Source organism: Arachis duranensis, chromosome 4, assembly GCF_000817695.3.
Source record: "Arachis duranensis cultivar V14167 chromosome 4, aradu.V14167.gnm2.J7QH, whole genome shotgun sequence".
In the NCBI taxonomy this organism is placed as follows: domain Eukaryota; kingdom Viridiplantae; phylum Streptophyta; class Magnoliopsida; order Fabales; family Fabaceae; genus Arachis; species Arachis duranensis.
In genome coordinates, this window is record NC_029775.3 from 34817808 (window position 1) to 34835821 (window position 18014).

Below are 18014 nucleotides of genomic sequence, written 5' to 3' on the forward strand. Positions count from 1 at the left end.
AAAGAGAATTGTATAACTGTCATAGTGATATTTGGGAGAGACAAATTTTTTTTCTGTCCAACACTCCCAGAAGAAAAAGAAAAAGTGTAGTTCCTACTGTCTCCACCAAAACTATAATCACCCAAAGTGCGACTCAAGTGTAGTTCCTACTGTCTCCACCAAAACTATAATCACCCAAAGTGCAACTCCTAGCTAGTTTCTGACGAATAGTTTCTACGGCTCATGATGGTAGAAATAGTGGCTACATAAAGAAAAAGTGACAATAACGTTAGGTTAAACAATAGAGGTTGCTCATGTTCTTCTCCTTTAAGAAGAAAGGAGGATGTTTTTATAAAATTAATAAGGGTTAGATTGGGTAAGCACTTTAAGTTGGTACTTAATGGCTAGATCACTATATTAACATGCCATGTAGGCATGTTCCGTTAATTCCAAAGAGAGATAATTAACGCAGGAGCTAATGGTCTTACAGGATTAAAGCTCAAGAATTGTTTAAGAATTTTGGGGGTGGGAGAGGGGCTCGTGATCCAGGACGTGAGGGGGATCGAGAGAGTGTGAGGTGGGAAAACACATGGGGGGGGGGACAAATACACAAGGTAAACATGGTAAAGATCCTCGAGTTTGGAACAAAGAAGAGTATCAACGACTGAAGCTTGATTCTTTCTTTATCTTCGTCGATAACTTGCCGGAGGATATCTCAAAAAAGGAACTTTTTAATACATTCAAATGGACAGGTAGAATCATCGACATATACCTGTCGCGAAAGAATAAAAATGGGCACATATATCTATTTTCTTTTGTACGATACACTACAAAGGGAGGAGCATTGAAGGCTATTGCAGAGATGAAGGGTATGGTGGTGAGAGGTAAAAGATTGTTCGTCGGTGAAGCCAAATATAGAAGAGAAGCTGGGATGCAGATTATGAAAGATAAAGGAGTGAAGGTGGTCACCAGGCATAACACTGGAGGAAGCCAGCCACAAACAAAGAGTGGGGAAGTAGCTGCAGAGAAAGTGGCGAGGCAGCCGTCAAAGACACCAGCCAAAGATCAACATAGTAATGGATGGATTAAGAGATTAGAAGTACCGATAGCAAGTGAGAACGTCGTCTGGTTACAGAGAAGCATTGTCGGAGGTACAAAATCGGCAATTGATCTTAAGACACTGGAGTGAAAGATCCATAGGAATTGGCCAAGTGTAACACAAGTAATGGAGTTAGGGCCATATAAAGTAATGATTACGTTTGACACGGTGCTTAGTGCTGAAGAAGCTTACACTTTTAGAATGAATGACCTATTAAAATTGTTTCATATGGTCTGGAGATGGGATGAGACTGAGAAAAGTGAGTCTAGAAGAGTTTGGTTGGAGTGTTATGGAGTTCCTTTACATGCATGGTCAAAGAATACCTTATGCAGAATAGAGGAGCAATGGGGGCGAAGTGGTGGAATGCGATAAACTAACGGAATCGTGTAATTCATTCACTGTAGGTAAAGTCCTAATTGATACGTGTGTGTTCGATATAATCAATGAATGGATTCACATTACAATAGGGACAAGTGGATTTGACGTCATGGTTAGAGAAGTGGGTGGAGAGGTGTATCGGGAGGAATGTATTCGACAGAGTACGGTTGAGGCAGAAGACTGGCGCATGATAAACATAGAAAAGAAGCAGCATGCAGTGTCGAGTGGCATATTGAATCATGGAGCTGAACGGATGGCGGTGGATTGGGATCAGGCAGCGGTGCTGATGACGGGTGACCATAGAAACGTCGACCAAGATGAGGACAGGATGGTAATTTCAAGTCTCAATTTGAATGAATGGAACCATAGATTTTCAAATTTGTCAGATGAAAACGGCAGTTACGCGGAATTAAGGGACACAGAGGATTCTCAGGGATCATTTGAAAGAAATAACAATAATGATTCAGAGGAAACGGTTACTTATAATTATGGAGAAGGATTTGATTGCCAAATTTTTGTTGGAACAAGGTATGGTAGTGGGCTAGGAATTAAAAGGCCCAACAAGGATATCATGCATTGTGCATGTTGGGCAGATGTTAGGGCCTGTTGTCATATGCCTCCTGCTGTGCTGTCTACGCGGGTCGGACCTACACTGGCTCCCTCTCTGACCTGGCAGAAACTAACGCTCCTGGCTCAGGGTCCTTCGAATGCGGCTATGCCAAGGGTGCGTCAACGAGTTGTTGGGAAATGTCACGATGGGGAGCAGATCCCTGGGCGCCTCGAGTCGGAGGAGAAGAAGAAGTCCACCGTGACAACCTGGCAAGTAACCATGTCTGCTGGGTACGACCTCTCGAACCGTGCAGGGAACAAGTCGCAGAACAGTTTTGAGGAGGGGCATGGACGGCGGCACGCGACGGAAGAGGGGGTACCGGTGGAAGTGGCTGGTGGAGTTGAGGAGGATTTGTCCGTTGCAGTGATCGCGGAAGTTGAAGCCACCACTGACGGGACGAAACGACGCCATCTGAGGAAAGTGTCGGTCTTGATCACTGAACCTAAACATGCTCAACAAAATTCCTGTACTCTAGAGGATTCGAGGAGGACGCGAATGGTAGAAGATCCGGGCCAACTTAATGTTGAAGGCATGACCAGGAACTGCAATGAACCAGTAGTGGGCAGGAGGCAACTTTGAGACAAGAATGGGTTGGAGGAGGGGGAGATATCGCTGGAGGTATTGGCTTAGATTGGTAACGGACAGGAGGCAGAAAGGGAGAATGGTGCAGAATCAAGTTTAGAGAGGGGGATTAAGTGGATGATGGTAAGGAACTAGACCCCGAGAAACAGAGGCCGAGTTGAAAAGAAGAGATCGCTGAGAACAAAGAGGCTTGGAAACTGGCTGTGGAATCAGGTACTCAGTGTAGTGATGAGGAGGATATCATGGCTATTTTGCAAGAGCAGAATGAAGCTATTGCTATGAAATGTCGACAGGCTAAGAAAAAAGAAAAAGTCCGAAGAAGCCGGCCAAAAAATCGTAAACAGGTGTGTAATATTTTGGTTAAATGATTTTTAGTACTTGGAATATATGGGGGTTGGGAGGTGCTGGAAAAATTAGTATGCTAAAGACTTTCAAAAACAAGTTTAGGTTGGATATGTTGAGTCTAATAGAAACAAAAAAAGGAATTCATAACTAAATTTGATGTCGTGTGTATCTGGGGAAGTGACAGAACATGTTGGGAGTCTGTAAGTTCTACTGGGGCTTCTGAGGGGTTGTTGCTAATGTAGGATGAAACGGCTTTCAAACTTTATAATTGCTATAAAAAGGATAGATGGATGTGCATTGAAGGAGTTGTGGTAAAAGATAACTTTTATTGTGCTATTTGCTTAGTGTCTGGACCACAAGATAGAGCTGAGAAACTATCCACGTGGGAAGAATTGAGTTATATTGCAGGATTGTGTCAGGTACCGGTCTGTTTTTTGGGAGATTTAATGAAATTCTGCACTTGGAGGAAAGGAAATGAGCGACTACCTTATCAGCGTCTGCGACAAAGTTCAGGGTGAATGATATGGAATTGTTTGATTTAGCACTGAATGACCAAAAGTATACATGGTTTAGAGGACAGTCGTGCAGTCGTATTGATAGGAGCCTAGTCTCTGTGGAGTGGCTTGACATGTTATTGTTGATGGCTATACCAGAGATGACATAGGAGTTGTTATGTTTTTTTATTGTTCTTGTATTTGTTTACATTGCTCCACTTGAGTGTTGAGCTCTTACTTTCAAAAAAAAAAAGAATTCATCAACTCTCGGTAAAGAGTTTGAGTTCTATGATTATAATGACTGGGATGAATAAAACCTTGACCAAGGAAATTGAATGAATGAAAAAATGCATTTCTTAAGTCATTCACAGTTCATTATAATAATGGTAACAAGTTAGAGTTTGACAATTAAACCATACTTTAAGGGTTAACCAAGAGTTAGAAAGATAGAAGGAATTATACTTTGTTCTTCTTGGGTTCTTAGTAAAAATATATTACTTCATACTATCAGTTCATTATAGGATGTTGCTAGACGCCAACCTTGATTACTAAATTTAGTATGACTAATTTACTACATGCTTAGTATTGAACTTATGGGGTCACACACTAATGAATGTTCTAAATCTTTGTTGTATAATTATTTAATTATTATTTTGATTTGATCAAATAAATAATTATATTAATTTAAATGGAATATTATTATATTCTTTGCTAGCACCAAGAATATAATAATAGTATGATGATTGAGAATATTAAATGAGATTTGAGAATAATTAGTTATTCTATTTCTAAATTTGAATTATAAATTTGGATGAAATCTTAACTGATTTTGTTTCAAATTGAATTATGATATGATTCATAAATTTGAAAGATTTAAATTTAAAATAATAAGATATGATTCAAATTTGAATTGAGATTCAAATTTAAAATCAGTAACAAATCTCATACTATATAAATGTATGCCAAGAGTAGAGGAAATAGATGAGAATAAAACAAAAGAGTTTCATTCCTTTACCTCTACACACATAACGTATGTGAGCCTAATTCTTGGAGAAGAATTTTATGGCATACAAAGAGTTGTAAGAGGTTTCTCAATTTAAATCAGATGTCTATTGGTCAAGAAGTTGACAGCAAAGGTTGATCTCGATGTGGATATATATAGCGCTTTCGTACCATCGAAGGAGAAAGTGATTTTTACTAGCATACTCAAATATTTAGATCTGATCTATATGTTGTTTATTCGAATAAAATTTAAGCACAAAATAGATATTTAAGATTACTTTCTTTTCTTGTCTGCGTGTTATGGACACATGGAAATTCTATAGTGATATCAGCGGTTTGGCTTTTTGTGTTTAAATTTTATTTTTATTTTTTAAAAATTTGTGAATTAATAGAATTGATTCAAATTTTTTTAAGCATGTGATGTAGTTATTTTTATTGAGATAATTTTTCAATAAATTAATAATTAATTTATTTTTATTTTAATTATTTAATTTTGATTAAATTATCATTCTTTAATCAAATATTTGATTTAATTTTATTTCATCATGATTTTAGTCATATAAAAGGAATAAGATACAAAAATAAAATTTTTTTGTTTCTTATATATATATATATATATTTATTGAGAAGGTTAAATTTGGTTTGATAGTTTTATAAGGTTAAATGTTAGTCTATTAAAAAAATCAAATTTTGATTTGATTGTTGTGTTTCGAACACTATATTTTTAGAAATTAGTTTTTCTAATATTTTTGATTATAAAGAGCGGCCTGATAATTGAAAGTTTTATTTTCAAGATAATTATCAGTATATACATTTAATATATTAGAGATTTAATTTTATATTTTTACCTAGACAAGTTGGGAATATAAAATTTAATCCATGCAATGATAAAAAAATTTTTAACAATGGAGATAAATTCCAAAAGTTAGGAGATTGGTAAAAAATAAATTTATCTCTTATTTACAAGGAGCAATGTGACAATCAGGAGACTTGTACTCAAAGATAGAATTTATTTATCCATATGATGATGTATAAAGAGAATTAATTTTATACTTGAAGCTAGACAATTTAGGGGTATAAAATATAATTTAATTAAATAATTGTCTAACAACTAGATAATTATTTAGGATTATAATTGTATGTGATACAATTTAATCATATTTATTTAGAATAAGTATGAGTAACAACTTGATAACCAAGATACTCATTTACGATTCTAAAATGATTTTGCCAGAAATATAGATTTCTTAATTTACTTTCATATTTTAGATTTTTAAATATATTCACCTTTCGTGTGGCATATTTAAAAATAATATATTGACTACAATTTGAGAATTATTTTTTTAAAAAGTGAGTATATTGACTACAATTTGAGAATTATTTTTTTAAAAGGTTATCACTGAGATGATAATCCTACTCAAATAATATGCTCCAATAAAATTGGTTATAGAATTAATAGAACTTATGAAGTATTTGTAATATTATTTTACATGGGTTGTTTTGACAACTATAAGTTCCAATTTCAATTTATTATTGAACATTTTGAAAAGATGTATGGTGTCCATTTTGTTTAAACTAGTGGGAGTATTGGACGATATATTTTAAATTAAACAACTTTAGAAGTTAGAATGCCATTAGGCAAATGGTTTTAGCAAGAATTGTTCTTGCAAGTATTTTTGAAGATTTATTTTATTACAAATAAATTATACACATGATTGATTGGCTCTAGTGCAAGTGGGAGATTATTGAAATAATAGTATGTCCAAGATCCAATCTATCATTATAGGGTCTCGTGCAAGTGGGAGATTGTTAAAAATAAGTAATATGACCACAATCCAATCAATCATATGTCAAATAATTTGTTATTGTTATTATATTAAAATGTTAATATAATAAGGTTTTTGATTAAATTTACAAATTTATCATTGTGATAGTAATCATAATAATAAGAGATAAATCTTTTATAATTTAGTCTAAATTGTACTTGGTCATAGGATTATTAAAAGGAACATTAATAATCTAGAAATATCAATATATATATATAATGGTCTTCATTGGATGAAAATTAATATATCTCATTTATTAAATTATATATATAGATGGTGCATATATAGATATGACAATTGAAATGACTCAATTTGAGAATTCCTAATAGTTATAATTACCACATATTTATCAATAGGATATTCTCAAGATGAATATAGTAATATAGTTTTCTTTGACTTGCGACTATCATAGTAATTGACAATGTATTTATTATACTTTGATTTCGGACACCTAATACCCTACGGTGCTAGTTGAATAGACATTGGGTATGATTTAAATACTTGTAGAATTAATGATTAGTTTATAAAGAATTCGTCAACTCTCGATAAAGAGTTTGAGCTCTATGATTATAATGACTGAGATGAATAAAACCTTGGCCAAGAAAATTGAATGAATGAAGAAATGAGTTTCTTAAGTCATTAACAGGTCATTATAATAATGATAACAAGTTAGAGTTTGACAATTAAACCATACAAAGGTAACCAAGAGCCGGAAAGATGGAATGAATTATACTTTATTCTTCTCAGATTCTTAGTAAAAATATATTTCTTCATACTATCGGATCGTTAAGAAATGTTGCTAGATTTCAACTTTAATTAGTAAATTTAGTATAACTAATCTACTATCCGCTTAGTATTGAACCTTTGGGGTCACACACTAACGAGTATTCTAAATCTTTGCGGTAGAATTATTTAATTATTATTTTGATTTGATCAAATAAACAATTGTATTAATTCAAATGGAATATTATTATATTCTTTGCTAGCACCAAGAATATAATAATAGTATGATAATTGAGAATATTAAATGAGATTTGAGAATAATTAGTAATTCTTTTTCTAAATTTGAATTATAAATTTGGATGAAATTATAACTGATTCTATTTTAAAATGAATTATGATATGATTCATAAATTTAAAAGATTCAAGTTTAAAATAATAAGATATGATTTAAATTTGAATTGAGATTCAAATTTAAAATCAGTAACAAATCTCATACTATATAAATGTATGCTAAGAATAGAGGAAATCGATGAGAATAAACACAAGAGTTTTATTCCTTTACACATAAACATATGTGAGACTAATTCTTGGAGAAGAATTTTATGGCGTATAAAGAGTTGCAAGAGACTTCTCAATTTAAATTAGATGTCCATTGGTCAAGGAGTTGACAGCAACAGTTGGTCTCGGCGTAAATACGTATAGCGCCTTTGTACCATCGAAGGAGAAAGTGATTTTTACTAGCTTACACGGGTATTTAGATCTTTATTCGAATAAAATTTAAGCACAAAATAGATATTTAGGATTACTTTCTTTTTTTCGGCTACATGTTATGAATACATGATAATCCTTCAGTCGACGAGTCTTCGAACATGTCCAGGAGCCTCTAGAAAAAGTGCTAGTAACATCGCTTAAGTTGAATCAGAAGCTATCTATTTTGCCTTATGCATAGTACTGCAAGATTTCTTCCGAAATCTACTTTTCTATGTTATTTTCTTCTTACAATTTCACATGTTCGTAAATATTTAAAAATCTATTTTTTCTATTTTTCTTGTCCTAACTTTGTACATATATTTATTTTTCTATTGAATAAAATACCACTGTTATCTTTTGGAAAGAAAAAACTAAAAAATATGTATACATAATATTATTTCACATCCATGAAAAATAAAAGGAGTAAATGTCCTTTCCAGTCCCTAGGACTGGTAGTGAGCTGAGTTAAGGCGAGCTAGACCAAGTTCAAACTCGGCTCACAAAAATTGAGCTTGACTCACGGCTCGACTCATTAATAATCGAGCTTATTTCTTAAACTCAAGCTCGACTCAACGAAAGCTCACGAACTGGCTCAAATAATAGAAACATAAATACATAATCTATAATTCTATATCAATAAATTATAACTTATATATTTTAAAAAATATTTAAAAAGATCAATTTTATATATTGTTATCTATCAATAAATTATAAATTTTTTTATTTATGTCCTATATCAAAAGTATATATAAAAAATAAATATAAAATTTTAAATAATTAAGATCATTAATATATATATATATAATCGAGTCAGCTCACGAGCTAATGAGCTGGAGTTCAATCCAAGGTCAAGCTTGGCTCACTAGCTTACGAGTTTAGCTTATCGAGTTATTAACGAGTCGAGCTCGAGCTAGCTCATGAGCTGGCTTGACTCACTTCCAGCCTTACCGGTCCCTAACCATTTGTTCGATGGACTTCGCACCCCCTAAAAAATATAAAAATCCAAATCGGTCCCTATCTATTTTGATATATGTACGTTCCAGTCCCTGCAACCAGTTTTGAACAGGTCACTTGCTGACGTGTCAGTCACTTGCTGACGTGTCAAGTCACTTGCTTGACTATCTTTTTCATTATTGTAGGGACAAGTTATTGACACATCAGCAAGTGACAGTGATTGGAATGTACATATATTAAAGTAAATAGGGACTGATTTGGGTTTTTATATTTGTTAGGGGGTGCGAAGTCTATTGGACAAATGATTAGAGATGGAAAAGGACATTTACTCAAATAAAAGTGAAAAAAGAGATAACTAGATAAGAGGTAAACTCAGAAAGGATTACATCAAAGTTGGGCATTTTTTCCCTTCAAACTATAAGAGAGTATAATTTAATATCAGATATACGCTTGCATGGAAGTTAGGCAGTGATAGCATTAGTAATTGCAAAATTGTTTCTTGGTTCCTTCCTGTTTTCGTTCCAAAAGACTTTCTAGAAAATTAAAGTCAAGTTCCGCGTAGAGAGATTAGAGTTTTTCCCAACTCTCACACTAGTCCCCAAACGTTTCCATCTCCAATTTTCCATATTTTAATTTAATTTCCTAGTTGAATTTAGAATTTTCTTTTGCCATAAAATGTACATTTTTTCACCACTTGTAAATTCTTATTTCTTACTACCGAGTTAAAATATAAGACTTCAAAAATACATATGATATAAGATTAGGTAGTTAATGGCATGCAAAAATTTAACATAAGGGAATTCATTCTAACTTCTTTGCAATTTTAGAAAGAGTTGAAAAAATCATCCAAAAAAAGTTAGTTGAAGTGGAAGTTGACTTTTGACTTTTCTTATTGACAGTTGACTATTCTTGCTCAAACATAAACTCTATTCCACCAACTAACTATTCTGATTAACACCTATTTGCAACAGAATTTGTTCTTACAACAATTGCAGCATGCTTGTTAGTAGCGGCAATAGCCAAAGACACAGACAAATCTCATGTCCACCAAGAATGGCTTACCGGACACTGCCATCTATGGCTGCTTCATCGTCATCTTCGTCTTCCAAAAAACATGATGTTTTTATCAGTTTTAGAGGCGAGGACACACGCAACAACTTCACAAGCCATCTTTGTGCTGCTCTTAACCAAAGCAAGATACAAGTCTTCATAGACAACAGAATTTCCAAGGGAGATGAGAACTCTTCCTCAATCTTCAAAGCCATAAGGGATTCCAATGTGTCCGTGGTTGTTCTGTCAAAGGACTACGCTTCCTCGACGTGGTGCATGCGTGAACTCACAAAAATACTCGAGCAAAAGAGACATGGTAAGGGCCACATTGTGGTACCTGTGTTCTATAAGATTGACCCTTCACATGTTAGGAAGCAAATTGGCACTTACAAGAAAGCATTTGAGAAACATGAGAGAGATGTCAAACACAACATTCTGCTGAAATGGAAAGCTGCTCTCACTGAAGTAGCCAATTTAGTTGGGTGGGATTCACAGAATTACAGGTAATAAATCTTTCATTCATTCTTTCTTTCTTCTCTTTAGTTATCTCTAAATATGCTTGTGGTGCCATTCCTTTATGCATGATAGGATCGAATCTGAACTCGTTGAGGAAGTTGTCAAAGATGTTATGCAAAAACTGAATTGCATATATCCCCCTGAAGTGAAAGATCTTGTTGGAATTGACCAAAATCTTGCTCCCATTAAATCCTTGTTGAGAATCAGGTTAAGAGAAGTTCGAATAATAGGAATTTGGGGCATGGGCGGAATAGGTAAAACAACCATTGCCAAAGCCTTGTTTTCCAAACTATCTTCTCAATATGAAGGTAGCTGCTTCTTGGAGAATGTAAGGGAAGAATCAGAACAGCATTTGCTGAATAAACTTCTTTCTGAGGTACTAGAGGATGCAAATCACTATTTCGGCACACCTATAGCAAGATCCACCTTTGTTATGAGGAGGCTTAGCCGAAAAAAGGTGTTAATAGTGCTTGATGATGTTGACAATCTGAAGAAGCTCGAAGATCTTGCTGCAAAACATAATTTCTTGGGACCAGGCAGTAGAGTCATTGTCACGACTAGAGATAAGCATGTCCTTAGCAAAGGGGTCGATGAAATATACGAGGTCAAAGGATTGCCCCTTCATCATGCTATTCAGCTTTTTAGCTTAAATGCCTTTGACAAAAGCTATCCTGAATCAGGTTTTGTGATGCTATCTAAAATGGTGGTTGATTATGCAAATGGCAATCCATTGGCTTTAAAAGTTTTAGGCTCATTCCTTCATTCTAGAAATCTGCAACAATGGAACAGTGCTCTGAGAAAACTCACAAAATTTCCAAATACAGAGATTCAGAATGTGTTGAGGTGGAGTTATGATGGATTAGATGATGATGAACAGAAGAATATGTTTCTGGACATTGCATGCTTTTTCCAAGGAGAGAAGAAAGAAACTGTTACACGGCTACTTGATATTTGTGGTTTCTATGCAGATATTGGGATAAGAATCCTGCAGGACAAAGCTCTAATAACATTTTCAGATGCAAATGAATTACACATGCATGATTTGATACAAGAAATGGGTTTGGAAATTGTTCGTCAGGAATCAACCAAAGACCCTGGAAGGCGCAGCCGGTTGTGGGATCCCGAGGAAATCTATGATTTACTGAAAAATGATAGGGTAAGAAATTGATGAACTTACTTCCCTTGCAAAGAACATTATACCTGTTTCAAAATCCGGCTTTCTATTGACTAACTTTCTAATTTTTGCTTTCTAGGGAAGTGATGCAGTTGAAGGCATAATGTTAGATGTGTCTCAAATAAGAGTCTTGAACTTGAGCTATGAGAGCTTCTCAAGGATGACCAGTCTAAGATTCATCAAATTCTATATGGGTAGGGGTAGGACATGCAATCTGTTCCTTCTTTCAGGTCTTGAATCATTGTCTAGTAAATTGAGGTACCTCCAATGGGATGGATACCCTTCCAAGTCTTTGCCATCGACCTTTTCTCCAGACAACCTTGTTGTGCTTTCCATGATGGGAAGCCATGTTGAAAAACTATGGGATGGAGTTAAGGTAGTTTCTTGTATCATACACAAGAAGGTCAAGTTGAATATTTTGTTATTAAACCCTTACAATTCACTATTTTTGTTGTTGCAGAGTCTTCCAAGCTTGAAAGAGATCAACCTTCGCGCCTGCAGCAATTTAACCAATCTCCCCGACTTATCTCTAGCGCCAAATCTTGAAAGGGTAGATCTTTCTCTTTGTACAAGTCTGCTTTGTGTTCCCACATCTATCAAGTATACCAACAAACTTCTTTTGTTTAACCTGGAATCCTGCAAAAATCTGAAGAGTCTTCCAAGAAACATTCACTTATTTTCTCTTCAAATGTTCATTCTCAAAGGCTGCTCAAGTCTTGATGAGTTTTCATTGACTTCAGAGAACATGACACGCCTGGACTTAAGAGGGACGGATATTGAACATTTTCCAGAATCACTTTGGCAACTTCTTAACCAGCTGGTTTACTTGAATCTGGAATCCTGTGCTAAGCTTAAGAGTCTCACAAGCAACATTCACTTGGTATCTCTACAAAGGCTCAATCTTAGAGATTGTTCAAGCCTTGAAGTTTTCTCTGTGACTTCAGAGAACATGGAATACCTGAATTTGGGAGGAACATCAATCAAAGGATTGCCAACATCAATTTGGCGAAACAATAAGCTTTTTACTTTGGTTCTTCATTCCTGTAAAAGACTTGTGAATTTTCCAGACAAGCCGAAACTTGGTGAATTGTCTCTTACTTTCAATGAGAAAAACTCTTTTGAAGGTCCAACTGTGGATGAACCATGGAATTTGTCATCCTTATCAGATTTATCACTGAAAGGAAGCGGTATTGTGAACTTACCTGCAAGCATCAAAGATCTTCCAAGACTGAAAAAACTTACCTTGATGGATTGCAAGAAGCTTTGGTCTCTACCAAGCCTTCCATCATCTTTGGAAGACTTATCCCTTGATGAAAGAAATATTGATTTTTTACCTGTAAATATCAAAGATCTTTCTCATTTGAAAAAGCTTACCATAATTAACAAGAAGAGGCAGTTTTCTCCACCGGAGCTTCCACCATCCTTGAAAGATATATTCCTAAATGAAAGTAAAGTTGATTCCTTGCTTCTGAGCATGAAAGATCTTTCTCATCCACAAAAGTTTCCTCTGATAAAGTGTAACTGGCTTCATCCTCTACTTGAGTTTCCGCCATGTTTGGAAGATTTATCAATAAATGAAAGCAATATTGAGTGCCTGCCAGTTAGCATAAAAGATCTTTCTCACCTGAGAAAACTATCCTTAATAGAGTGCCAGAGGCTTCGGTACTTGCCAGAGCTTCCCCGATCTTTAGAACATCTGTCTGTAAATGGCTGTAACATTGAGAGCTTGCCAAGGAACATCAAAGATCTTTCTCATTTGCAAACCATTACCTTAGTCGATTGCAAGAGGCTCCGGTCTGTACCAGAACTTCCACCATGCCTGCAATCTTTTTGTGCAGCAGATTGCAGATCACTTGAGATTGTTCCAAGTTCAAAGACTATCTTGATGGAAGAGAGGATTGCCTTTTATTACAATTGCATAAACTTGGATCAGAATTCGCGCAACAACATCATTGCAGATGCCCCCTTCGAGGCAGCTTTTGCTTCCTTGAAAGAAAGAACACCTCTTGGTCCTTTGATATCCATATGTCTGCCAGGAATTGAAATCCCAGACTGGTTCAGCTACCAAACACCGAATTCTGCATTGAACATAGAAATTCCTCAACGGTGGTTCATTGATTCGAAGTTCTTAGGCTTTGCTCTATGCCTTGTAATTGGTGGTTCTCATCAAAACAGCAACGAAGGCTATGATCCAGATATTAATTGTTATCACTTTGTAAAGCCTGCTGGCAACTATGATCCCAATGATCGCTTTCTTGGACATTGCACAACTATAATGCAGGTGCCGTGGGGTTTCAATTCAGATCATATATTCATATGCTACTATCCAGCTTTCAATGTTCCCATCATGCAAGATTTCAAGGACTTAGCCAAGTACTATGATGCAAACAGCCTGAATCTCAGAGTCATTTTTAAATTTAAGGGTCCATCTCAAAGGTTGGACCTTGTGAAGAAGTGTGGAGTCAGACCACTATTGATTGCTAATACTAAAAGGTTTCACATTGAGACTTGAGAGTAAACTACAACCTGAAGAAAAAAGGCAATCAGAAAGTGAAACTGGGAATTTTGATGAGAGAACCAATGTGGGATTGGTTGAGATTTCTTGTTGGAGACCCTCTTCATGGGACCTCCATCGGATCAGAGCATTTAGTTGGGTTCCAACTTCCAAGTAGTAGGGCCCGGATGTCGGTGGTTCAATGGGGACAGAAAAAGAAAGAGACTAAGAGAAAGTAGCACAACCTGAGGCAACAGAAGGAAATTCTGTCCAGTGGTTGCTGATCAATACAGCTATTCTTGAAGCCAAGGTATGCTACTTACCCCTTTAGATCAGTTTCCAACCATCTTAGTTCTCTAGCATCAGTTAGTCCTGCAGTTCATGATTTTAATAAAGTAATAGTAATAATTAAGGATTATTGAGTCACAACTGAGAGAATAATAGATACTAATATGTTTAAAGCAACTATGCTAAATATTTTCTACTACTTTGATCCATTAAGAAAATGATAAAGACATTTATCACTGACAAGGCATATGTATATAGACAGGCATAATTGCAGTAACCACTTATCACTGCACAAAAACCTTCTTGGTACTCAATGGGCCATTTGGTGACTTCTTATCATTCTTTAACAGAATTTAATTATCATATTAACAGTCTTCAAGTATTGAACATATTACAAAAAAAGCATGCTAGTTTTCAGAATTAATTATATATAATCCATTTGGTCTTCAAGCTAGGAAGATGGTGAAGTACAAGTGAACTAGGGTAGATACTTTAGGGAGACATTTCTTGAGAAATAATACGCTATTCATTTCTGAGTTCTGAGCAGTTGTTATATTTTGGTTGGTACAGATCTGACTTCACATGTTGAACGAAAAAGAAGCTATACTACGGGAGTTCCAATTACAGATAAAGCTGCAGATGAGGACACACTTCTGTTAATCAAGCTTTTGGAGTATATTTATTTATTATTTTCATGCTTGTTGATTCCTTCCACTGGTAGAAAAAAGATACAAAAAGTTGCAAACCCTCCATGGATTTCTTCTAATTGACTCAAATAAATGCTAACCATTTCTTCCCCCAAATGGCATTCTCTCCTCCTATTTTCAAGGAAAGAGGCTAAGCCCCTTCTAAATGTAATCAAACTTGTCTCAACTCTCAACTACTGCAACTGCTATTTCCTGTAGTAAATCCTGAATCCTCTTTAGGTTGATAGTCTACCTCTACCGTTAAAAGAGTAAGGACATTATTATGTGGCAAAATTGAAATTAGAATTTAGAAATATTAGAAGATCAAAGCCAGTAATATATATAGAGACAAATATGGCTTACTCTTGACAATAACATCTTGCTTGCTTTCTTCACTAGCTAAATATCACTTAGATACTGCAGTTCCGCCAAAACCTTGCAGGGATGAACCATGCATCTCTATGCACACTACATCTTGAATTACAATAAATTAAAATACACGAGCATTAGATAATGCTGGTTGTAGTATACTAAATCTAAAACCTTTTCAGTATATTTTAGCCCTCTTCCCCTAACGAACTTCAATCAACTATATCTCCGCAACTTATACAACAAAATTGTACAAGAGAACCAGCTTGTGTCTTCTGAACTGCAATGCTAAGAGCAACAATATGGCTACAAGAACAAAATGTTAGCCAAATATCCACAGATTTTCTGACATGTACTGCTGTAGGGAAGCTCCAAACAGGATTGGTGTAATCCAGCATTTTACAGTAATTCTGAGCATCTGAGACAAGCACGATTCATAAGCCTATTTACGAGGCTATTGGGTTCTGGAATGAGAGCATATGTCAAGTGGTTCCAGAAATGAAAGGCTAATGACTTGTGCAGTATACTTTCTAGCAGAGCATCTTGCCATGCTTTCTGAGTCTCTGTTTCTGGGGCGCTAAAGAATCTGTATACAGTTAATCCAGTTAAGGTACAAAAGCACAAACAAGAGAGAGATGGGAGAAGAGGGGGGAGGGGATACAATAAATGATAAGTCAATAATCCATTAACAATCGAGAGAAATGGTTAAGCTACCTTGTGATATCCTGCGGACTGATTGGGAAGAAGATATAAGAGGGTTCCACTTTCAACTCCAACTGTTTAACAGATTTATTCTCTTTCCCCAAAAATTGTTTTGCAACCCTTGTTAAAAGATCAGCACCATTCCCTCTCAAACTGGTATCATCGTATGTCCTATAACATGCATGACCACAGGATTTTGGATTTTCATTTCGAGAATACCTAGGATATCATGCTAAAAAAAATCAAAAACATTATGACGAGTTAAAAGCCAGCTAACAATACCTGTGCTTTTCAAAGGCCATAACAGCACCATTCAAAACTTTTTCAGCTTCAAGATCATCCTCCATACCCAGAGAATTGTTAAGGAAATATATTGGCTTCAAAACTATGATATCCGAGTCCAGATAGATCCCACCATACCTGATAAAACAAAAGAAAAGTATCTCCACTTTAAGTGATCGTTTTCATTATGTTATTCACCAGAGAGAGGGAGACAGAACACCAGAAGTACCCAGCTCACAGCTTAGTCTAATTAATACTTAGAGATGTCGAATTAAATACCATCAACATGTCCAATGCATCATAAAATAAGCACGGAGAGCCAACAAAATTGGGCAAACTTACCTGTAGAGAGCTACAAGACGGATAAGCTCGCTGTAATGAGTAGCATAGAACTTAGTCTTTCTCCATTCAAACCAAACCGACGAAAAAATGTGAGCCGGTGTACCCTTCAGCAGCTCATCAAGATTTGGCATGACAATAGTAACTTTGTAACTGAGAAAAATAAATAACAGCTTAGCTAAAAGTTTCTGATATTGAAAATCACAGAAGGAATATAGTCACTAAGGAAGGAAGGATAAGTACCCATCTTTGACGAAGGTATCTTTGAAGAAATCGAGCTCCATTGTCTCCGAGAATACCACAACACAGGCTTCAGGGTGGTGAAAGAGCAAGCTCTCAAGGCCACGCTGATGCCGGACACTGTACATCCAAGGCGGCGAATTCCATACCATGAACACCCTCATACTGCATTTCCCCTTCCCGAAAAAAGCTTCCATAAACTTGGTAAACGACAAATTCACGGGCAATCCAGGGTAGTACCCCCAAGTCTTACCATCAGCATACACATGATCCCTCCCAAAATCCACACTCTTGCCTTTCCTACTATTACTTGCACTCACTGAAAGAACCTTGCCTGTCAAATCCCCACCAACATCACTCACATGTTCCTCTACAGATTCATTCCCATCATTCAAAGTCCTACGCTCTGCACCTCCTTTGATCCCACCACTCATCCTATTTGTTCTTAACTCTCTCCTATCACTCTTCAAACTATCTACATTATTGTAATTTTTGTTGTTGTTAATGGAGAGGAGAATCTTCTTACTGGTGAGCGGCGACGCCTTCTTGAACTCGTTCAGCCACAGTTTCTGCACGATCCTATCACCCCTGGTGAACCCAGAAGCACCAACACCATCCGGATCTTGAAGAAGTGGATTGTTGTTCGGATTCAGAACTTCAAAATTTGACCTAAACATTCTATCCTTCCTCAAAAAGACACTCTTTTTTTCGAACCAATCACCCCAACCTTTCCTGAGAGGGGAAGTGCTTCGAATCAGAAGCGCGTCTTCGATGGCGGTTACCTGAGCAGCCAATCTCCTAACGTCGTCGTCGACGGGGAGGTCGTCGGAGCCAAACGCGGCCTTAGCGCGATCATCCCGTCCGGATCCGACGGTGGCGAAGTGGAGAATGTGATTGTGGGTTTGTGGATCGGAAAATTGGTGGATGTTACGAGGGGTGTTGAAGCTGCGGCGGAGGGAGGCGGAGAGAGGGTCATAGAAGTAGCCAGCAGAGGAGAGGGGATCGGTCGTGTCGAGGGAGGGGTCGGGGTTCTGGTCGTCGAAGTCGAGCTCGTCGATGGGGTCGTCGGAGGTGAGATCGTCAGGGGTGGAATCGGAGAGGAGGGAGGGGGAAGGAGGGGTGCGGTGGAGGA

At 36.3% G+C, this 18014-nt stretch overlaps 3 protein-coding genes across 4 annotated transcripts in view; 2 read left to right on the plus strand and 1 right to left on the minus strand.

Moving 5' to 3' along the window:
- The first annotated feature begins 568 nt into the window (after window positions 1-568).
- On the plus strand, window positions 569-1168 carry LOC107484100 (uncharacterized). The gene has a single exon (XM_016104717.1). The coding sequence runs from the start codon at window positions 569-571 to the stop codon at window positions 1166-1168; it is 600 nt and encodes a 199-aa protein (XP_015960203.1).
- Window positions 1169-9633: 8465 nt separating this feature from the next.
- On the plus strand, window positions 9634-15055 carry LOC107484101 (TMV resistance protein N-like). Of its 2 annotated transcripts, XM_052260520.1 has the most exons (5): window positions 9634-10295; window positions 10381-11464; window positions 11562-11858; window positions 11943-14286; window positions 14835-15055. In XM_052260520.1, exons 1-4 carry the CDS (start codon window positions 9739-9741, stop codon window positions 13992-13994), a joined length of 3990 nt encoding a protein of 1329 aa, XP_052116480.1. In that variant the 5' UTR covers window positions 9634-9738; the 3' UTR covers window positions 13995-14286; window positions 14835-15055. The 2 variants fall into 2 exon arrangements, with proteins under 2 accessions (XP_052116480.1, XP_052116479.1); XM_052260519.1 differs by having other exon boundaries at window positions 11562-14286.
- A 189-nt stretch (window positions 15056-15244) lies between these two features.
- Window positions 15245-18014, minus strand: part of LOC107484107 (uncharacterized protein At4g19900) — a 3182-nt gene continuing 412 nt past the window's right edge. The window contains exons 2-6 of the mRNA XM_016104725.3: window positions 16886-18009; window positions 16646-16795; window positions 16304-16441; window positions 16034-16240; window positions 15245-15905 (exon numbers count right to left, since the gene is read on the minus strand). Coding sequence (XP_015960211.2) covers window positions 15719-15905; window positions 16034-16240; window positions 16304-16441; window positions 16646-16795; window positions 16886-18009 — 1806 coding nt within the window. The 3' untranslated portion in view covers window positions 15245-15718. The remainder of the gene's footprint in view (window positions 15906-16033; window positions 16241-16303; window positions 16442-16645; window positions 16796-16885; window positions 18010-18014) is intronic.